Source organism: Molossus molossus, unplaced genomic scaffold, assembly GCF_014108415.1.
Source record: "Molossus molossus isolate mMolMol1 unplaced genomic scaffold, mMolMol1.p scaffold_m16_p_6, whole genome shotgun sequence".
In the NCBI taxonomy this organism is placed as follows: Eukaryota; Metazoa; Chordata; class Mammalia; order Chiroptera; family Molossidae; genus Molossus; species Molossus molossus.
This window is the reverse complement of record NW_023425399.1, coordinates 41,794,441-41,817,981: the sequence shown is the minus strand read 5'-3', so window position 1 is coordinate 41,817,981 and position 23,541 is coordinate 41,794,441. Positions and strand designations below refer to the sequence as shown.

The 23,541-nt window shown below is 41.6% G+C and overlaps 1 protein-coding gene across 2 annotated transcripts in view; it reads left to right on the top strand.

The window, feature by feature from the left end:
• OVOL2 (ovo like zinc finger 2) overlaps positions 1 to 13,336 on the top strand; it is a 46,209-nt gene extending 32,873 nt beyond the window's left edge. For both annotated transcript variants that reach the window (XM_036245700.1, XM_036245698.1), the window contains exon 4: positions 12,858 to 13,336. In XM_036245700.1, the coding sequence (XP_036101593.1) occupies positions 12,858 to 13,171 (314 nt within the window). In that variant the 3' untranslated portion in view covers positions 13,172 to 13,336. The remainder of the gene's footprint in view (positions 1 to 12,857) is intronic.
• The last annotated feature ends 10,205 nt before the right edge of the window (positions 13,337 to 23,541 follow it).

Below are 23,541 nucleotides of genomic sequence, written 5' to 3'. Positions count from 1 at the left end.
ATTTCCACTGATACATCACCTAAGGCAACAGAAACAGGAGAAAATTAATACATGAGACTTCATCAAACTCAAAAGCTTCTGCACAGCAAAAGATGCAATCATCAAAATGGAAAGGCAACCCACTGTATGGGAGAGCATAATTGCCAATGATATATCATAAAGGGTTAATTTTCAATATATATAGAGTGCTCATACAACTCAACAAAAGGAATCAACCCATTTTAAAAATGGGCAGAGGAACTAAATAGACACCACTCCAAACAGGACATACAAATGGTAAGAGATATATGAAGAAATGCTCAACATCACTAATTATCAGGGAGATGCAAATTAAAACAACAATGAGGTATCACCTCACACCTGTCAGAATGGCCGCCATCAACAAATCATCAAACAAGTGTTGGCGAGGGTGTGGAGAAAAGAGGACTCTAGTACACTGCTGGTGGGAATGCAGACTGGTGCAACCACTATGGAAAACAATATGGTGTCACCTCAAAAAATTAAAAATTGAACTTCCATTTGACCCAGTGATCTCACTTTTAGGAATATACCCTAAAAGCCTGAACCACCAATCAGAAAGAATATATGTACCCCCATGTTCATAGCAGCACTGTTCACAATAGCTAAGATCTGGAAACAGCCCAAGTGTTCATCAGAAGACGAATGGATAAAAGAGCTGTGGTACATATACACAATGGAGTACTGTGCAGCTGTAAGAAAAAAAGATCTCTTATCCTTTGAGATGACATGGAGGGACCTGTAGAGTATTATCCTATGTGAAACAAGCCAAGCAGAGAAAGACAAATATCACATGATCTCACTTATTTGTGGAATATAATGAACATAACCAGCTGAGTAACGGGGGTAGTCCCAGAGACGTGGAAGTGGGGTACAGACTGACAATCCCCAGAAGAGGGGGTGTGGGGAATAAACCACAGAACTTATATGCATGTATGTATGAACAACAAAGGTGGGGATAGGGTAGGGAGGGCAGGGGAAGGGGGAATCACTGGGGGGAAAAGGAGAAACATCTGTAACAAAAATAAATAAATTTTAAAAATACATTAAAAAATGCGTACAAATACAAAAAGTGTACACAGAGGTACAACTGAAAGAATACTGACTACATCCCCACCAGCCACCTTATGAATGGAGTATATTTGTATTATGTTGAGCTGGATTATAAACTCTTGCAGCTGTGTCCCATCAAGTACTTAGTACCTGCCAGCCCTTTGCATGTGATATCTCTGGTAATCCTCAGAGCAGCCTTACAAGGAGCTATGCATATTATCCCTATTTAACAGGTAAGAAAACTAAGGCTTGGCAGTGGGTCGAGAATGTGGGGGTTCAGCAATCTGACCATGGATTCAGTTAAGGAGTAGCAAATGTGTGCTGCCTGAGTTTCCAGTGGCCTTGGACTCTGTTACTGTCTAGGTGTCAATAGGTTAATGGTGTCTGGAGCAGGCATGGTGCTTTTTAGTATCCCACTATAAACATGGGCGAGATGGGCCTTTGCTTGTGAATAGTAAGGTGAGTGAGGCCCCAATGTCAGGGAAGCCTTGGCATCAGTCCACCTTGTCCAGGGCCTCTGTCTGGCCACCTTTATCTCCCACTCCTGATTTTGTGGGGAATGGCGGGCTTCAGGAGGGAAGACCTTGTTCCCAACTCCGGAAAGGGTTACCAAGAGGCTGCTGCATGACAGTGTCTGCCTACACCAATGAGTGAAGTATGAATGTGGTACTTAACAGAGAGGGGAGGGGAGGTAGGTTTATAAAGTCAGAATTGCCATAACTAGAGTTTTCAGGGCCTTCTGTTTCCTTTCCATCTCTGTGTCCATGAGTCACCCATCCTCCAAGATAGGCTTATTCCCACCCATCCCTGGGGGTGGGGGGGCACATGCTGCAGTCACCCCCATTCTCTTCAGTGTCTGGACAAGGCAGGGCTATGAAATCTTCTAGTTTTTGCTGTGCGGGCCTTGAGGGATGCTCTGCCCATAGACAATGCTTGGCCTACCTGTTGAATGGAGAGAGGAAGGAGGTGAGAAGGACCCAGTGCTCATGGGAATTGGTCCTGGCATGTTGGCCTCTCCCAGGTGGTAGGGATCAGGCAAAGTAGTGTAACCACTTCCAAATGATTAGGTTTGGAAGCATCCATTTCCTGGAATCTGGATTTTGTTGTATCCACCTTAAAGCCTGGTGTAAGTGTGCTGGTTTCCCCACAGGCTTAGTTTAGATGTTTTAAAACAGTTTTTTCCATTAACTATCGAAAAGAGCAACTGGTCTCTGGGCGAATTTCCATTTTGATGGGATATGGGTTTGAAATCAGGTTTGTTGCTTGATCTGCCAGAGGTGGAGAGAGACAGCTGCTATGTGGGCATATTCATTTGGAAAATTCTCATAGTCCTTACATTTGTAGCAAACTAGTTTCAAAGATATGAACTCGCATTCATTCATTTATTTCAAAATGTCAGGTTCATTCATTTAAACATTATTTACTGAGCACCTATTATGTGCCAAGTGCTGAGGTTTATAAAGGAATCTCTTAAGTTCTGGCAGTTTTTCTAGAATGTGTGAGATATAATATAGGCCTGCATTCTGCTTGAGTATGCTGGAGTAACATCTCACCATAACGCTGGCCTAACGCAGTTTTTATCAAGAGTGTTAAAGGAAATGATATGTATATCTGGATGTGTACTGAAAGAAAAATGAGTAATTTGATTTGTTCAGGTGGTTGGACAGGATGGGGGAATAATTTTTTTCCATTTTGACTTCTTTTATCATTTGTATACTTTACAAATTTTTACGAATAGAAATGGCACTCGTGGCCCCCCTATCCTCCACAACCCACCATTGAGGAACTGGTGACATTTAACCTTGAAGAGAATACATTGGGAGGGGTGAGGGAGTATGACTGCCTTATGCTTAATTTGTCATCATTTTAGACCTGTGACTCTCAAGTCTCCTGTACAAGCACCTTTAGCATCACTTGGGGACATGTTAGAAATGCAGTCTCAGCCCTACCCTCAAACCAGGAGTGGGGCTTGGAACCTGTGTTTACTGAAGCCTCCTGGGTTGGAGAACTGCAGCTTTTGCATTCCATTCAGTAGGTCTTGGGTGGGACTCTTATTTTCCAACAAGCTCAGAGGTGATGCAATTTGACTGTTGGTGAACGGACCACATCAGAACAAGGTTGTACATGGCACAACGTGAGGGTGTGGGCTGGGGCAGTGCTTCCTCAATCTCTATAGTTTTTAAAAGATGGGATTTGGGTACAGTTGTACAACAACATGCTGTGGTGCTGTTAGAGAGGAATAAAACTGAGCTATAAACACCAACATGGAAGGAACTCCAGGAGTATTGCTAAGTGAAAAACATAGATTTTTAAAATATCTTGATAAATTTCCTTCCATTAAACCTAGCATAGTAAAATCATAATAAATGCCATTGTTGTATAAATAAAATATTTAAACATTTTAAATGTGAATTTTAATACACTTACTTTTCTTTTTAATTTAAAATTTATTTTTATTTTTTAATGACAGCTGCTTTCTCAGTGTTTCATAGATTTGGGTCATTGTGTTATTATTTTGTTTCTTTGTTTTTTAATCTTTACCAGAGGATATTTTTTCCATAGATTTTTAGAGAGAGTGGAAGGAAGTAGGGAAGAGAGGGAGAGAGAAAAGAGAAAGAGAAACATCCATGTGAAAGAGACACATCAATTGGTTGCCTCCCACACATGCCCCAACTGGGGCCAGGGACTGAACCTGCAATCCAGGTAGGTGCTCTTAACTGGGACTCAAACCTATGACCCTTCAGTGCATGGGCCAATGTTCTAACCACTGAACTATGCCAACCAGAGATAGGTCGTATTTTAATTTTTATTTAATACATCTATTTACAGTTTTTCAATATTTTTTTCACAATTCAAACATTCTGGGAAGAAAATAATTTAAAAGTATATAAAAGTGAACGATTTCACTCATGTGGAATATAAAACAAAAATCTCAAACTAACAAAACAAACTCACAGATACAACAACAAAATGGTAGTTACCAGAGGAGAAAGGGGGTGAGAAGAGGGTGAATTGGGTAAATGGATTAAATATATGGTACAGAAAGGGAACTAGATATTTTTTTAATCCTTAACCAAAGATATTTTTCCATTTATCTTCAGATAGAGTGGGAGGGAGGTAGGGAGGGAGAGAGAGGAAAAGAGAGAGAAACATCGATGTGAGAGGGACACATGGACTAGTTGCCTCCCACACAACCCCTTCCAAGGCTGGGGACAAATCACAACCGAGGTACATGGCCTTTACTGGAATCAAACCCATGACTCTGGTCCTTGGGCCAATGCTCCAACCACTGAGCCAAACCGGCCAGGACAGGAAACTGGATTTTTGATGGTGAGCACGAAATAGAGTACACAGATATCAAATTATAATCTTGTACACCTGAAAGTTATATAGTGTTACTAACCAATGTCCAATGTTATTCCAATACATTTAATTTAAATACACACACATACACACACACACACACACACATCAGCATAGGGGTGCACATTTTTTCTTTCACCTCAAGCTCCTGTGTGGCTCCACATGGCACTGTCAGATCCTGTCCTTATTTAAAACTTAGATAACTTGTCATTCTGGATTTTTTTGTATGTATTTTAATTTTTAAATATGTACTTGATTGATGAGTTTGGGGACACCATTAAATTTTATGCCTGAGACTTCTAGGATTCCTCCAGGCAGTGACCCTCCTGACCTCTGGGTTTTGAGATGGTCTGACTGTGGTAACAGCCCCCTCTCTGCTCCATGTACCCCAACCATGATATTCACCCTCTCCAGGGTTTCACGCTTGACACTGTTCTTCCTTTGCAGCCAGGATCCCCAACTTTAAAGCCTACGTTAGACCTTACTTATGTCTCTTTATCTGCCTTTCGACCTCTCATGGTTTAATACTGGTGATGGAAATAAGACTGGCTATGTTTTGGTAAGGCTGAGCTTTATGGTATATTTGGCGCACATGAACTCTCCACCTGGAAGGCAAGCCCCGCTATATTAGCCCAATTCTATAACCAGCATGAGATACAGTTTGTAAATGTTTTCATAACTGTAGCAGCTACCAACAGTATCCCACCCTTGCCCCCAGCTCATGCCATTTCTGGGCATTCCCGTCCATGCAGCATCTGCCCACACCTGCATCCTGTTCTTGTGTTCTTGCTGGATCCTGCTTTATTTATGTGAAGCAGACCAGAAGTGCAAGGGAGAGAAAATCAGTGCCACCCAAGAGCAGCCTTCAAAAGTGCTGGATTGGTGGGTAAAGACCTAGTTCCCGGAGGTGGGCTAGGTGACTCAAAGGTGAGTGTTTCCTACACTGTTTTGCAACTTGCCCAACCATTTGGACTCTGGTTGCCCACAGCAATGACTGGCTCGATAACCCCACCTCGTAGGGGCTTCTTCCTGTATCCCTGTTTCCATTCTTCACTCTCCTACAGGTGCTTCCTGGAATCCCATCTCAAATAATTTGTACAGGAATCTTTGTCACAGTACTGTTTCCTAGAAAACCCAAACTAAGATAAAAACAATGCTTGCTTTGCCCACTCTAAAATCAAAACATTAAGGTATACAAGTAGAAAGAATGAGCCCAGCCAGTGTGGCTCACTGGTTGAGTGTCAATCCATGCACTAAGAGGTGGCCAGTTCAATTCCTGGTCAGGGCACATGCCCGAGTTGTGGACCTAATCCCCAGTAGGGAGCATGTGAAAGGCAGGCAGTTGATGTTCTCTGTCATCGATGTTTCTTTTCTTGTTTTTTCCAATATTCTGTTTATATGTCCTTGGTTATATACCCAAAAATGATATTGCTGAAACCATAATGGATTAATGGCTCAAATTTTTTCCATTGTTTTTTATTATTAATTTATTTTTTTAATAATTTATTTTCTTTATTGATTTAAGAGAAAGAGAGATAGAAATATTGATGAGAGAGAACATCGATTGACCACCTACTGCATGCCACCCACTGGGGATTTGGCCCACAGCCTGGGTATGTGCCCTGACCGGGAATTGAACTGGCAACCTCTTGGTGCATGGGTCGACACCCAACCACTGAGCCACACTGACTGACCTAATTAATTTCTTTTTATTACAGATGTTTCTCTTTTTTTCCCCCATAGTCAACCTCCTCCCTATACCCCCTTCCCCAAGCATTGTTGTCTATGTCTATAGGTTACGCATACATGCATATAAGTTCTTTGGTTTATATCATCCCTCCCCCTCAGGCCCCTGTTCTGAGGTTTGTCAGTCTGAACCATACTTCTTTCTTTGTCGCTGGGTTTGTGTTGTTCTCCAGCTTTTTTTGTTCATTATACTCCATGAATAAGTGAGATCATGTGGTATTTGCCTTTCTCTGATTGGCTTATTTCTCTTAGCATAATACTCTACAGGTCCATCCATGTCGTCGCAAAGGATACGAGATCTCTCTTTCTCACAGCTTCATAGTGTTCCATTGTGTACATGTACCTAAGCTTTTTTATACACTCATCTATTCATGGACACTTGGGCTGTTTCCAGATGTTAGCAATTGTAAATAGTTCTGCTAGGAACATAGGGGTACATATATTCTTTCTGATTGGTGTTTCAGGATTAGGATATATTCCTAGAAGTAGGATGACTGTGTCAAATGACAGATCAATTTATAATTTTTTGAGAAAACACCATATTATTTTCCATAGTGGCTGCACCAATCTGGATTCCCACCAGCAGTGTTAGAGTCTTTTTCTCCACACCCTCGCCAGCACTTGTTGTTTGAAGATTTCTTGATGGCAGCCATTCTGACAGGTGTGAGATGATACCTCATAGTCATTTTAATTTGCATTTCTCTGATGATTAGTGACCTTGAGCATTTTTTCATATATCTGTTGGCCATTTGTATATCCTGTTTGGAGAGGTATCTCTTTAGGTCCTCAGCCCATTTTTTAATTGGGTTCTTTGCTTTCCTTTTTTTGAGTTCTATGAGTACTCTATATAGTTTTGGAAATTAACACCTTATCTGATGTATCATTAGCAATTATGCTCTCCCATATAGTGAGTTCCCTTTCCATTTTGATGGTTGTTTCTTTTGCTGTGCAGAAGCATTTTTGTTTGCTGTAGTCTCATGTATTTTTTTCTTGTCTCTTTTGCCTTAGGCATTATATCAGTGAAAATTCTGCTGAGTGTGATGTCTGAAATTTTGTTGCCTACATTTTCTTTTAGGATTTTTATGAACTCATGAGTCACCTTTAAGTCTTTTATCCATTTTGAGCGTATTCTTGTTTAGGGTGTAAGTTGGTGGTCTAGTTTCATTTTTTTGCATGTAGCTGTCCAATTTTCCTAACATCGTTTATTAAAGAGGCTGTCTTTACTCCACTGTATGCTTTTGCCACCTTTGTCAAATATTAATTGAGCATAATGTCTTGGGTTCTCTCTGCTGTTGATCTATATGCCTGTTCTTGTGCCAGTACCAGGCTGTTTTGATTACAAAGGCTTTGTAGTATAACCTGATATCCGGTATTGTGATTCCTCCTACTTTGTTCTTCTTTTTCAAGATTGCTGTGGCTATTCAGGGTCTTTTTTGGTTCCATGTGAACTTTTGCAGTATTTGTTCCAGTTCTGTGAAATATGTCATTGGTATTTTAATGGGGATTGCACTGAATCCATAGATTGCTTTGGGTACTATGGACATTTTAATGATGTTGATTCTTCCAGTCCATGAACAAGGTATATGCTTCCACTTTTTTATATCTTTCTCTGTTTCTTTTTTCAATATCCTGTAGTTTTCTGCAAACAGATCCTTTACTTCTTTGGTTAAGTTTATTCCTAGGCATCTTAATTTTTCGCTACAATGATTAATGGGATTGCTTTTTTCGTTTCTCTTTTTGTGAGTTCATTATTCATGTATAAGAATTCCATCAATTTCTTGATGTTAATTTTGTATCTTGCTACTTTGCCAAATCCATTTATTAAATCTAGTAAATTTTTGATGGAGTCTTTGGGGTTTTCTACGTATAGTATCATGTCACCTGACAGTTTCACTTTCTCCTTTCCAATTTGGATCACTTTTATTTTTTTTTCATGTCTGATTGCTGTGGCTAAGACTTCCAGTACTATGTTAAATAAGAGTGGTGAAAGTGTGCATCCCTGTGTTGTTCTTGTTCTTAAGGAAAATGTTTTAGTTTTTTCCCATTAAATATAATGTTGGCTGTAGTTTTTTCATCTATGGCCTTTATTACGTCGAGATATGATCCCTCTATTCCCACATTGCTGAGCATTTTTATCAGAAATGGGTGCTGGATTTTGTCAAATGCTTTTTCAGCATCTATTGATATGATCATAAGGTTTTTTTGTTTATGTGGCGTATCACATTTATTGATTTGTGAATATTGTACAAGCCTTGCATCCCTGGGATGAATCCCACTTGGTCATGGTGAATAATTATTTTAATGTATTGCTGGATCCGATTTGGTAATATTTTGTTAAGGATTTTGGCATCTATGTTTATCAGGGATATTGGCCAGTAGTTTTCTGTCTTTGTAGTGTCTTTATCTGGTTTTGGAATTAGAATTATCCTGGTCTCATAAAATGAGTTTGGAAGTCTTCCTTCTTTTTAAACTTTTTGGAATAGTTTGAGGAGAATAGGTATTAGTTCTTCACTGAATGTTCGAAAAAACTCCCCTGTGAAGCCATTTGGGCCCTGGCTTTTGTTTGCTGGGAAATTCTTGATTACATCTTCAATTTTCTTAGTTGTTATTGGTCTGTTCAAGTTTTCTGTCTCTTCCTGGTTCAGTTCTGAGAGATTATGTGTTTCTAGAAATTTGTCCATTTCACTTAGGTTGTCCAATTTGTTGGAATATAATTGTTCATAATATTTGTTAATGATCCTTTGTATTTCTGTGATGTCCGTTGTTATTTCTTCTCTTTCATTTCTGATTTTGCTTATTTGGGTTCTCTCTCTTTGTTTCTTGGTAAGTCTAGCAAAGGGTCCATCAATCTTGTTTATCTTTTCAAAGAACCAGCTCTTTGTTTCAGTGTTCTTTTGAATTGTTTTTTTTGGTCTCTTTGTCATATATTTCTGCTTTGATCTTTACTATTTCTTTTCTTCTACTTGCTCTGAGTTTTTCTTTTTTGTTTGCTTTCTAGTTCTTTAAGTTGTGACATTAGAAAGTCAATTAGGAATTTTTCTTGTTTCTTGAGGTAGGCCTGTAGTACTCTGAACTTCCCGTTCAGGACTGCTTTTGCTGCGTCCCATAGATTTTGTATTGCTGTATGTTCATTTTCATTGTATTCCAGGAAGTTTTTAATTTCTTCCTTGACCTCCTGGTAACCCATTTATTGTTTAATTATATACTATTTAGCCTCCATGTGTTTAAATGTTTTTGGTTGTTTTTGTTGTAATTGATTTCTAGTTTTATGCCATTGTGATCTGAGAAGATGCTTGATATGATTTCAATCTTCTTGAACTTGTAGAGACTTAGTTTGTGTCCTAATATGTGGTCTATCTTTGAGAATGTCCTATGTGCACTTGAGAAGAATATGAATTCTTTAGTTTTGGGGTGTAATTCTCTGTAGATATTGATTAAATCCATTTGATCTATTGCATCATTTAGAGTCTCTGTATCCCTGTTAATTTTTTGTCTAGAAGAACTATCCAGTGATGTCAGCATGGTGTTGAAGTCCCCTGTTATGATTGTATTGCTGTAGATATATCCTTTGAAGGCCTTCTGATATTTTTTTATATATTTTGATGCTCTTATGTTGGATGCATATATGTTTACCAAGGTTATATATTCCTGTTGAATAGATCCTTTCAGTATTATGTAGGGGCCTTTTTTGTCTCTAGTTATGACTTTCATTTTGAAGTCTATTTTATCGGATAAGAGTATTACTATCCCAGCTCTTTTTATCTTTTCATTTGCTTAGCAGATTTTTTTCCAGCTCTTCACTTTCAACCTGTGTGAGTCTTTTGTTGTGAGGTGGATCTCCTGTAAACATAATATATATGAGTCATGCTTTCTTATCTAATCAGGTACTCTGTGTCTTTTGATTGGAGCATTTAATCCATTTACATTTAAGGTTATTATTGATATGTATTTATTTATTGCCATTTTTGTTTGTTGTAGTTATATTTTTGTTCCTGTTTCTTCTATTAATTACAGCAGTCTTTTTACCATTTCTTACAGTGTTGGTTTGGTACTAATATATTCCTTTAGCCTTTTTGTTTCTGGGATGCTCTTTATATCACCTTCTATTTTGAATGATAACCTTGCTGGATAAAATAGCCTTGGATTCAGATCCTTGTTTTTCGTGACCTTGATTAGTTCATGCCATTCCCTTCTGGTCTGTAATGTTTCTGTTGAAAAGTCAGCTGATGGCTTTATGTGGGGTTTTTTTGTAGGTAACCTGTTGCTTATCTCTTGCTGCCTTTAGAATTCTCTTTTTGTCTTTAATTTTTGGAATTTTCATTATTATGTGTCTTGGTGTGGGCCTGTTTGGGTTTTTCTTACTTGGGGCTCTGTGCTTCTTGAACTGGTACGCCCTTTTCCTTCACCAGATTAGTGCAGTTTTCTGTCACTATTTCTTCAAATATATTCTCTCACCCTTGTTTATTTTCTTCTTCTGAAACTCCTATGGTGCAGATATTGTTATGTTTCATATTGTCCCACAGTTCTCTTAGTCTGTCTTCCTGGTTTTTAATTGTTTTTTTTTTCTTTTTGGTTCTCTGATTGGATGATTTTTCCACCCTGTCTTCTAATTCACTGATTCAATCCTCGGCCTCCTCTAATCTGCTGGTTATTCCTTCCAATGTGTTCTTTGTTTCTGCTATGTCATTCTTCATTTCCAATTGGTTGGTTTTCAATGCTTGTATATCTTTACTCATGCTATTGAACTTCCTCATGATTATTACTCTTAACTGTTCCACTGATATCTTGCTCAATTCCCTTTCATTTATTTCATCTTCTGTTGAGTTATTGAGTTCTTTCATTAGGAATTTGTTTCTTTATTTCACCATTTTAGCTGTTTCAGTAGGTTTTGCAGCCTGCCAAATTTTTCCTGTGGGTGTTGGTGTTCCACTGGTTGTGGCTCCCTCCAGTGGGTTTGTACACATGTGTGAGGACCCATGATAAACACTACTGTCAAGTCTTACTTTCCTGGGTAGATTTGCAAGCCCAGGAAAGGTTCACTTATCCTCTAGCTGTTTGCCTGGAGGCTATTAGTCTCAGTTACTTGATGAGCCTTAGGTTTTAGCCCTCAACTGAATGAAAAATATCCCTCAGGTTCTTAGGGTAAGAGGATTTCCAGTGGGTGGAGCAGATGCTTGCTGGGTGGTGTTAAATTCCTGAGGGAGGGGCTGTTGCTTCTCCTAGGGGCTCTCAGAAGGGCCTCGTTAAGTAATATGGCTTCTGTCCCATCAAGGAGTGATTCAGCAAAAAAATCCTATTGCCCTCCCAGCTCTTCTAGTTGTCCAAGCTCCCAAGTTTCTCCACACAGTTCCATTCCAGTCTGCCCTTCCTCTGTCAGAGCCCAAGGTGATGGCTATAGCTAGTTTAGTGTTCTGTCCTGGCCCTCTGCACTGTGGAGCTGGCTTGGGATTTTAACCCTGAGGGAGCCGCTCACAGCTAAAACAGCTGCTGTTTGTGGGCTCCCAGCCCATCCTCTCACACCTCCACAGTTCCTACCAGGCTCGATTTAGGGTCCTCTTTCTGATTGTGATTATAGACGTCCTCACCAGCTGCTTTTCTGTTGATTTTTCTGATGATTTGTCTTCATTTTAGTTTTAATTCCAGTTTGGTCCTGGGAAATGGTCTGTGTAGCTTCCATTCACTCCACCACCATTTTGGAATCTAATCTCTCATCGATGTTTCTATCTTTCTTTCTTCCTTCCTCTATCTCTAAAATCAATAAAAACAAAATATTAAAAACAATTTTTTTAAATAAATAAAAAGAAAGAATGAGATTCCTCCTCCTCAACCAGGTGGTGTGTTTTTGCTATGTTGTTACATTTGTTCATATGGATATGGTAAACTTATGGACAGTTCTGTCTCCTGCACTAACCATATTCCTCTTTTTGAAGCCTTGGTCATGATGACATTTTTTCTCCCTATTCTTCCCCACCCCAACCCCAGCCCCTAGCAACCACTTCTTTACTCTGTTTCTATGGGTTTAACTTTTCCACATATAAATGATGCTAATGTAGTATTTGCCTTTCTCTGTCTGGCTTATTTCACTTAACATAATACCCTCAAGGTCCATCCACATTGTCACAAATGGCAGGATTTCCTTCTTTCTTATGGCTAGATAATATTCCATTTTATAAATATGTGACATCTTTTTTTATCTGTTGATTCATTGATAGACACTTAGGTTGTTTCCAATCTTGGTTTTTGTGACCAATGCTGCCATGAACTTGGGAGGGCAGATATCTCTTTAAGATCCTGTTTTCATTTCCTTTGGATATATATCCTAGAAGTAGGATTACTGGATCATATGGCAGACCTATTTTTAATTTTTTGAGGAAACTCCATACTGACTTCCATAGTAGCTGCACCAATTTACAATTCCGCCAATGGTGCACAAGGGTTCTGATTGTGGTTGTTATTTGCATTTTCCTGATTAGTGGTGTTGAGCACCTTCTCATGTACCTATTGGCCATTTGTATGTCCTCTTTGGAAAAATATCTTTTCAGTTCTTATGCCTGATTTTGAATTGGGTAATTTGTTTGCCGTTGGGTTGTGCATGATGACTTTTTATAGCTTCTTAGTTGGAAGGCTCTGGCTTGGCCATGACCAACCAGTGATGTGTGTGTCCCTCACTCTTGCAGGCATTCGCCCCTACAAATGTGATGTCTGCAACAAAGCCTTCACCCAGCGCTGCTCCTTGGAGTCCCACCTGAAGAAAATCCATGGGGTGCAGCAGCAGTATGCCTACAAGCAACGTCGGGACAAGCTCTACGTCTGTGAGGATTGTGGCTACACAGGCCCCACCCAGGAGGACCTGTACCTGCACGTGAACAGTGCCCACCCGGGCAGCGCATTTCTCAAAAAGACTTCCAAAAAACTGGCAGCCCTTTTGCAAAACAAGCTGACATCCACATTCCAGGGGAATTCCAACCTGAGCGAGGAGGAAGAGAAGTGAGAAGGAGAAAGGGAGAGACACCAATGCTGACATGTTTACACAGATTTTGAGTTTTGAGGGTCCCACTGGCTCTTTCTAATTACAAGTGTTCAGTTTATCTCTGTGTCCTTTTGAGGCCTTAGCAGGGGGATCTGTTCCAAAGTTGTTATTGTAATAGTGGTGTCAGGTCCCCCATAACCCATGTCCTATTGAACACAATCATGTTAATGAAAGTTGATGGGTGGCTTTGATCACTGTGCAGGATTTTTTTTTTTAGGATTTTCACACAAGGAGGCAGAAGTGTTCTTAGAGAGACCAGCATATTATGGTGCTTTGAAATAAAAGTACTTCCACTTGAAATGCTACTGAGAAAAATAAATTTTATTACCCCAAAAGAGTTATTTTAATAAATGAAATGTCCTCATAAAACTTTCCTTATAATAACAAAACAGGAGCGTGTTGAGCTATATAGCTCCTCGTTTGGGGCTTATTGTGTGACATTAAACTTCAAGTTATTTGGGGGTTGATTTTTCTGTGTCAATGGGTGGGTTTGAAGAGGCAATCTTAAGTGTTGGGTAGGAGCACAGACAGCTGCTGAAAAGATAGCACTGAACCACTGACTCCTCCACTGTTGGGCAGAGGCGCTTGGGGTCAAATCTGTAGGTAACTTACAAACACTTAGATCATTTTTTGTGGCATGTGGTTACTGCAGAGATGCCTCTGGCTTTCTGGGGCTGGGACCTGTTGGCTGAAGGCACTTCTCCCTTCCCTGAGTCCAGCACTGGAGCAACGTGTGGCAAACGCTGGAGTGTGAGGAGGCTCACTGGCACACACTGCACTTGTGGGAGGGACGCAGCAGCAGCCTGTGGTTGCTGAGCATAGTGACTGTTAGTTCCCTGCATCTGCTCAGCTAGGAGGCCTGGGAGGTTAACAAGAAACTAACTTGAGACCATGTTAGGGCAAACAGGAGGCAGCAGGCCATGGGAGAGGGGTTGGTGAGGAAGTTTCAGGGTGCGTCCATGCCTGGAGGGCTAGCAGGAAGGGCCCAGAACCCTCAGCAGGTCGGAGAGGTAGCGTTCCCAGTCCCCTGAACTAAGTGAAGTGCTCTTCAGCTGCACCATGTTCTGCCCATTGTCCCCTGGGCACTGCCTGGGCTGAGTGCCTCAGGTCCATTTTCACCCTAGCAGATCAAGAAAATCTTGCTTTGGGACCAGATTTCTCCTTAGTCTAGGGAAATATTTGGATGATGAGACCGTTTTCTTATTTCCCCTTCTTTCATGGTTCCCCTTCCTCCCCCTTTCCTTCCTTTCCTCTCACTCCTTTCCTTCCACCTGCCCTTCTTTTCTCCTCTTCCACACTGTGGGCCAGGCATTATGCCAACATCTGGACAGTGTAAGTATATCCTATAACACTTCTCTTCCGCATCAGCACTTTTCTTTCAGAAGGAAGGAAATCTGCCCTTTTGCAGGGCACCTATGACCTAAGGGGTGCTGCACATGTTCTCTGGAGCCATCCTCTGCACTACTGGAGAGTCAGCTCTCTGTGCCCCGAGCAGATGAGGTGACAGCAGAGGCCAGCAGCTGGGGGCCAGAGAAAGGGCCCCACAGCAGCACCTCGGGTTAAAGTGCAGCCTCCAGGAACAGCCTGTGTGAGGGCTCAACCCTGGCTCCAGTGGGCAAATTGCTGACATTGTGTTGTGTCTCCTGATACAGAGGAGAGAGAGGCTAGAAGGTGATTGATTTTCTTTCCTCAGTTATCTGGGTCATTAGACAACAAAAACAAACATTCCTATAAGGAAATATCTTAATTGTTCTGGCTGGGAGAGCTGGCCTGCAGCCTGTTTTGCACAGGGAATTGTGAACTAGCTAACTAGCTGATGTGACCTTCTCTTTGGGATCAGATTTATACTAAACAGAACTCTTTTGGTTGCAGGTGATGGGAATTCAGTTTAAAATGTCTTTGACAGCCCTGGCCGGTTTGGCTCAGCGGTTAGAGCCTCAGCCTGCGGTCCGGAGAGACCCGGGTTTGGTTCCCGCTAAGGGCACGTACCTTGGTTGCAGTTTGTCCCCGGCCCTGGTTGGGTCGTGTGGGTGGCAACCACTCGATGTGTCGCTTTCACGTCGATGCTTCTCTCTCTCTCTCTCCCTCTCACTCTATCTGAACAAAATATCGAAAAATGTCCTCGGGTGAGGATTAAATAAATAAATAAATAAATAAATAAATAAATAAATAAAATGTCTTTGACAGAAAAGCTAATCTATTAGCTAAGTCTAGGGTTGTTCCCACTTCAGGGGTGGTGAATGTAGGTGCTTAAGTCATGTCATCATCCTTCATCTTTCTCTCTTTTATCCAGTTTCCCCCCAGGTGGCTACTTTCCCAGGCAGACTCAGGTGGAAGCTGGATGACCACCCACCCTTGGACTTCAATCCCCCAGTGCAGCAGACCAGCAGAAAAGAGGGTTTATCTTTTAGCCAAAGGTCTTGGGCTGATACTTCTTGTCTCTGATTGGCCTGATTTGGCTCTTGGGTCTGCCCCTGAGCCAATCACCCTGCTCTGGGAGATATGGGGCTCTCTTTGCCCAGGCCTGAGTCATATGTCCCTGCCTCCCTTAAAGCAGGAGTAGAGAGAGCAAATCAGCTCTACCTCTGGCCTGGCAGTGGTGGGAAAGTGGTTCCCCAGCAGAAAAGCAGGGTGTTGTGACCAAACAGGAAATTGGTGTTGGGTAGGGTTACTAGCTAAGATAAGGTACAGCTGTAGTAACAAAGATTTCCTAAGAAGTGCTGTGGCATGAAGGAAAAAGAAGGTCATTTCTTTCTTACCTAGCAGTTGTGTGTTGGTGGGTGGCTCTCCTCCATGCCATCGCTCGGGGATCCAGACTCCTTTCCTTTGTTGCATTGCCATGCCCTAAGACAGTGTCAACATATGCATGACTGAAACTGGGTCTCTGTGGATTTCAGCCAGTGGGAGAATTGTCTTGATATGAGTTCCTCCAGAAGCAGATTCTGAGGCAAGGGTTCAAGTTCTAGTCAATTGCTTTGGAGGGTGATCCCAGGAAGCATGTGCAGTGGAGTGAGGAAGTGTGACAGGGAAGGGAAGACAGCCAACAAAGGGAATATAATCAAGGAAGTTACTGCTGCAAACAACTGGAGCTTAATTGCTGCAGAGATCTCTGGGAGATAGCAGATGTGCCTCAGAGTTACCCCACTTAAGGAACATAGGAAACCATGTGTCCACTACCTCCCCAGCCCTGGGGATTTAGTTGAGGTGTTGGCATTGGGGCATTCCTTTCTGGGTCCTTTCGACTTGCCCTGTGCACTGACCAAGCATGCTTCTTGTGCCAGGAAAAGCCCTCAGGCAGTGATGGGTTGTCCATAAGCAGCCTTCAGCACACAGAACTGAAGGCTGACGAGACCTGAGTGGAGTAGCACTAGGTCTGGTACAGGTGAGGAAGGGTCACTCACTCTGAAGCTGCTGACCTGAATGAGGCACATTTCAGGGCAAGGATTTTGCCACATTACTTGGATAGTGGGGTGGGAAAATGCAAGCTTTTCAACTATAATGCTCTTTTATGCCAGAATGCGGGAATGGATTATGGTGGGCAACTCAGTCTCTGCCATGGAAGGCCAAACCAATGATGTCCACTCTCATTTTGTCTCCCTCCTCCTCCCAATCCTGTTTGCCTGTCCTGCTTTGAGTCAGTTGTCAGGAGATTCAGCTACCGTGCACAGGGTCATGACTTAGGGTACTGGTTCTCAGGCTGGTAGCCCTGGAACCTTAGGTCTGTAGGTGTTGGGGGTGTAGATGGATGAGCTATTGTCCATATTTCATATCCCTCATTAGAAACCATTTATTAACCTGTACAAAGTTCACCCAGCAGTATCTTTGTTTTTGGCTTATATTAGGTGAGCAGTGTGGAAACTAGTGCTCATGTTTATCAGAAGTGTCTACTGGTGATTCATTTGGAGAGAGGGATTTGTTATCAGTTAATGCGGTTTATTTGGTGACATCTTTTTTTTTTTTTTAGTTACAGTTGATATACATTATTATATTAGTTTCAGGTGTATACCCCAGTGGTTAGACATTATATAACTTACTAAGTGATCATCCTGATAAATCTTACACCCATTTGACACCATATATAGTTATTAGAATATTATTAACTCTATTCCCTATGCTGTACTTTACATCTCCATAACTATTCTGTAACAACCAATTTGTACTTCCTAATCCCTTCATCTTTGTCACCAATCTCCCACCTTCCTCCCATCTGGCAACCATCAGAAATGTTCTCTGGCCCTGGCGAGTTTGGCTCAGTGGTAGAGCATCGGCCTGCAGAGCAATGAGTCACAGGTTCGATTCCAGCCAAGGGCATGTACCTCGATTGAGGTTTATCCCTGGTCCTGCCTAATTTGGGTTGTTGGGAGGCAGCCAGTTGATGTACCCCTCTCATGTTGATGTTTCTCTCTCTCTCCCTCTTCCACTCTATTTGAAGATAAACAGAAAAATATCCTCAGGTAAGGATTTAAAAAAAAAAGTTCTCTGTATCTATGAATCTGTTTCTGTTCTGCTTGTTTGTTTATTTTGTTTTTTAGATTCAATTGTTGACATGTATTTATTGCCATTTTATTGTTCATATTTTTTATCCTTTTTTTTTTCTTCTTCTTAAAGAAGACTCTTTAACATTTTATATAATATTGGTTTGGTGGTGATGAGATTCTTTAGCTTTTTTTTGTTTGAGAAGCTCTTTATCTGTCCCTCAATTCTAAAGGATAACATTGCTAGGTAGAGTAATCTTCGTTGTAAGTCCTTGCTTTTCATCACTTTGAATGTTTCTTGCCAGTCCGTTATGGAATGCAAAGTTTCTGTTGATAAATCAGTTGACAATCTTAAGGGAACACCCTTATAGGTAACTAACTGCTTTTCTCTTGCTGCTTTTTAAGATTCTCTCTTTGTCTTTAACCTTTTGCATTTTAATTATGATGTGTCTTGGTGTGGGCTTCTTTGAGTTCATCTTGCATGGGACTCTGCACTTCCTGGACTTGTATGTCTATTTCCTTCACCAAATTAGGGAAGTTTTCAGTCATTTTTTCAAATATGTTTTCAATTTTTTTCTCTCTCTCTTCTGGCATCCCCATGATGCAAATGTCATTATACTTGAAGTTGTTCCAGAGGCTCCCTACACTAGCCTAATTATTTTTTTTTTTTTTTTTTTTTTGCTGTTCTGATTGGGTGTTTTTGCATTCTTATATTCCAAGTCACTGATTTGATTCTTGCTTCACTTACTCTATGGTTGATTCCCTGTAAATTATTCTTCATTTCACTCAGTGTATTCATCTCTAATTGGTTCTTTTTTATGCTGTTGAAGTTCTCATTAAGTTCACTGAACATCCTTATAATCAGTGTTTTGAACTCTGCATCTAGTAGATTGCTTGTCTCATTTTGCTTAGTTCTTTTCTTGGAGTTTTGTTCTGTTCTTTCATTTTGGACATATTTCTTTGTCTCCTCATTTGACAGTCTCCCTGTGTTTGTTTCTACGTATTAGGTAGAGCCACTACATCTCCCAGTCTTGGTAGAGTGGCCTAAATAGTAGGTGTGTCCGTGCCACCCCCATACCCCTCCTCTTGTAGTAGAGCCTTGAAACCGGACAACCAATGGGTCCAGGCTGCCTGTCACTACTTGACCCAATTAAACAGAGACAAGGTTGAGTCGTATATGAGCATTTATTCCAATATTGCCGGCAGTATAGGAGAGCAGCCAGGTCATTCTGCAGAAATCTGCTCTGCACTCCCTCTATAGCCAGTTGCTTGTATTGGGTATTACATGGAGAAGTAGGCAAAAGGGAACATCAATGGGTAGAATGGTTGGGGAAGTAGGCAAAAGGAATAACAATGAGTAAAATGGTTACAGATTACAGGCATGGGGAAGTAATGAGAGCTGGAGAATGTGGGCTGTCTCTAGTGCACCACCTTCGACTCCAAGGTTGTTAGTCTTTTCATGATGGGGTTGATGGGGGGACAGTTCTTGGGTAAGGAGAATGGACAGCATTCCCATGGTAAACTCCTAGGGTGTACAGCTCCCAGCCAGGTCAGAATGGGCTTTCTTTAATCAGAACAAAGCAATCACGATTAACAGAGTGAGAATGGTCAACATTTCTTATAACTATGGCTAGTGCCCCATTATGATTAGTTCTCTATTATTCTCTCCTGCCCCTTTCAGCCTTAATTGCTGTTGGCACATCAATAGGAGGGATTTACCCCCAGGCCAATCAAATGCAAAGATTGGCTGAGACACTACTGTGGAGGATCAGCTGTACAGGGACCCACCCCACAGAGCAGGACTTACTTCAGTGGGCTCCGGTGCCTGCTGTGTCCGCTCCTTCAGTGTGTCGTTTGTGGAGGTGTTTGGGTGCTGCTTCAACATGATCTCAAGCTGTCCACTGAATGCGCTGCCTCTGGGCATCCAGAGAGGTGCAGGCCAAGATCAGCTGCCACCTGTCTTCGTCCTGGGGCTACTCTGCATGAGCTACAAAGCTATCTGCAGATGGCTGCTACTTGTGCTAGGCAAGGCCAAGCTGTAAATCAATGCCAGCTGCTGCTAGTGCTAGACCTGGGGCCACTTAGCAAGAAGTACAGGGCACACTAAGGCCAGATATGGCTTGTTTGAGAGATTTTAGAAAAGTCCAAAGCATAAAGTAAGAGAGGTCATTTGTATGGAAAAGTCACTGGAAACAGCTTGGGTGGGGCAGACCCTCAGGGAATCACCAGGGCAAGGTGAACAGTGTGAGCCAGGTTCATGGAGTCTCAGATATGGTTCCCACTTGCTGGCTACTGGCTCTGGTAGGGGTGAGGGGCAATTGGTCATCAAAGGAACAATGGCCTCTGCCAGCACTTCTGTCTGGGAGAAAGCTGCCCCCCACCCCAGACAATTCAGTTCCTCTCTATGTGCCTCTGGTGCCTTTCAAGTTGTTGCCTCAGTGTTGGAGCTCAGAGATAATGTATGCAGGCCCTTTAAGAGAAACTGCCTGGGACTTCAGTGGCCCTCTGTCTCACTCAGCCTCAGTACCCATTGGATTTTACAGCCAGAAATTATGGGACTTCTCTTCCTGGCACTGGAGTTGGGTGCCTGGTGTGGGGCTGGGACCCTTCTCTCCTCAGGAGGGACCACTGCAGCAGAGATAACCCTCCTGAATTTTATCTACTACACGTGGGTATAGAACCAGCTGGTTCAGCATCTCTGCTTCTCCTACCATTTTCAGGCAGCTTATTCTTTAAATTCCTAGTTGTAGGACTTTCATTCAGCCAGATTTCAGGTGGTTCTGAATGATGATTGTTCTGTAGTTTAGTTGTAATTTTGATGTGGTTGTGGGAGGAGGTGAGTACCATGTTTACCTATGCTACCATCTTGACCAGAAGTCTTGATTGATGTCTTAGGTTTTGTTCCTACAAGCAGAGCCTGAGACAAATGCTGAGGTAAGTGATTTATTGGGGGAGGCTCCAGGGATAAACCAATAAGGAGGTAAGAGGAACAAGTTACAATAGAGGAAGAAACTAGGGAAAGATGTGGGTTCAGTTGTAGTCTATCCTCAGCCTGATCAGAGGGAAAGCTCTGCAGTGTGAATGGCACCATAGACACTGTCTCACCTTAAGGCCAGGGGCCAGTCATTGGCTGTGGGCACCCCTGGGAGGAAGGGGAAAAGGAATGACCACCAATCTATTTAGCAGCCAATGCTAAGCAGCTGAGGGCTGGTTCACTTGGAGATTTCCAAGGTAACGAAGAGAAATCATAGGAATGGATTCTTAAGAGTGAAAAAGATTGAAGTCCATAGCTCTGGCTACTTCTCCAAGAAATATTTACATCTTGATAGAGGACCTCTTTTAAAGCTAAAGCAGTGAGTCACTTATTGCAAATTATGTGGTATTTGGGGGAGAAATAAAAAAATATTAAAATGTATACAGAAAAAAAAATCTTCCCTCCAAATCTGTTTCTCATCTGCCAAGCACCTCGTCTTGTGGAGTCAACTATGGTTAGTTTCTTGTGGAACTTGAGTTTCTTTATTCATATGTAAATAAATATGAATATATATATTCTTGTTCTCTACTGTTTTTTTTTTTTTCTTTCAGTTAGCAGATAGCATTATGCATACTATTTGGAGCCCTGTGTTTTTCTTTTAATAATATATCTAGTTCTTTTCATAATAAAACAAAAAGAAAGTGTTCTCATTCTTCTTTTTTTTAAATACTTTTTTAATCCTCACTTGAGGATATCGTTACATGTATCTTCAGACAGAGTGGGAGGGAGGGAGAGAGACAGAGAGAGAAACATTGATGTGAGAGAGACACATCAATTGGTGGCCACCTGCACAACCCCAACCAGGGCTGGGGACGAATTGCAACCAAGGTACATGCCCTTGGCTGAAATCAAACCTGGGACCCTTTGGTCTGTGGGCTGACACTCTAACCACTGAGAAAACTGGCCAGGGCTTTTAAAATGTTTTTATTGATTTTTTAGAGAGGAAGGGAGACAGAGATAAAAAAGTCAATGAAAGAGAAACATTGATAGGCTGCCTCCGGCATGCCCCCTATGCCATGACCGGGAATCAAACCAGGACCTCTCAATCCATGGAACTATGCTCAGTCCACTGAGCCAAACTGGCCAGGCTTCTCATTCTTCTTTACTGGTATTGAGTTGTATGGATATACCATAGTTGAGGTTATCTGTCTTCTACTGATGGACATTTATGTTATTTCCAGTGTTCTGCTATGAAGAATGCTACAGTGGGTAACTTCTATACATGTCATTTCACATACATGCAAACATATCTGTGAGATAAATTCCCAGACATGCAGTTGTGAGGGCTAAGGGTATGCCCAACACAGTGTTGATTGATTTGGTCCAATTCCCTGGCGCAGAGATGTACCATTTTGCAGTCCCACTGACAACGTGTGAGAGTGCTCCTCTTCACAACACTCTGCCAGCATTGTACTGCCATGGTTTGGGATTTGGGCCAAACTGATAGGGCAGGAATTGTTTCTCAGGGTAGTTTTTTTTTATCCTCACCCGAGGACATTTTTCCATTTTTTGTTCAGATGGAGTGGAAGGGAGAGAGAGAGAAAAAAAAATCGATGTGAAAGGGACACATTGAGTGGTTGCCACCCACACAACCCAACTAGGGCCGGGGACAAACTGCAACTGAGGTACGTGCCCTTAGCAGGAACCGAACCTGGGTCTCTCTGGACTGCAGGCGGACGCTCTAAATGCTGAGCCAAACTGACCAGGTCACTCAGGGTGGTTTTATTATACATTTCTCTTATTATGTGTGAGAGAACTAGGTTGCATGTCTTCTGCAACGATCAAGGATCATTTGTAGTGCCCTGTTCTGAGAACTGTCTGAATGCCCATGTATCTACTGGGTTGTCGGCCTTTTTTCTTTTCTGCCCAACTTTTAGGAGTTTGCGTGTTTATTTATTTGATTAAATGTATTAGCTCTTGTGGTGGAAGTTACTAGTTTTTCTCCCAAATTATCATTTATCTTTTGATTTTGCTCATGCTGGTTTTTCTTGGCCAAGCAGAAGTTTTGTGACTTTTATGAAGTTTGAATTGATTCATCTTTTTCTTTTATGGCTGCTGGAGATTGAGTTGCAGTTAGAAAGGCCTTCCTGTTCCAACATTATATCAGAATTCTGTCATAGGGCTTTAATGGTTTCATTTTATCATATATAAATCTTTGATCCATTTGAACTATTTTCTTTATTATTTTCCAGATGGCTGCCAAGAGATATTTTTTAACTGGAAGCTGGTCCAAAACACACCAAAGAATGCTTTCTTTAGGAAAAGGCCATGTACCTCAGCAGAAGGTGCTGTGAATTATAGTAAAAAGCAGTTTTCTTTAATTAGCAAAGATTTATTTGTTCAACGAATATTTGCTGAGTGCCCACTGTGTGCCTCATACTTTTCCAGATACTGAGGCTAAGAAAAAGTAGACACACATCTCTGCCCTCCAGGAGCTTCCATTCTCTTGGGGAAGAGACAGACAAGGAATCACAAAGTAAATATATACTATATTAGCTACTATAGAGGAAAATCACATTGGTGTTCCACTCACTATGACTGTGTAACGAATTGTGCCAAAATTTAGGGGTTCTCTGGGTCAGGAATTTGGACAGGTCACAGCACAGGGACACAGGGGACGGTTTTCCTTTTCTCCTTGATGTCTAGGGCCTGGACTAGAAGAATTGAAGGCTGGGGCCTTGTAACCATCTGAAACATGTTCGCTCATGCTTTTGGTAGTTAATGCTGGCTGTTGGCTGGAATCTAGAGTCTTCCCCACATCAGGCTCCCCTTATGGTCTCTCTGTGTAGGCTAATTTGGGCTTCCTCTGATGTGATGTGTCC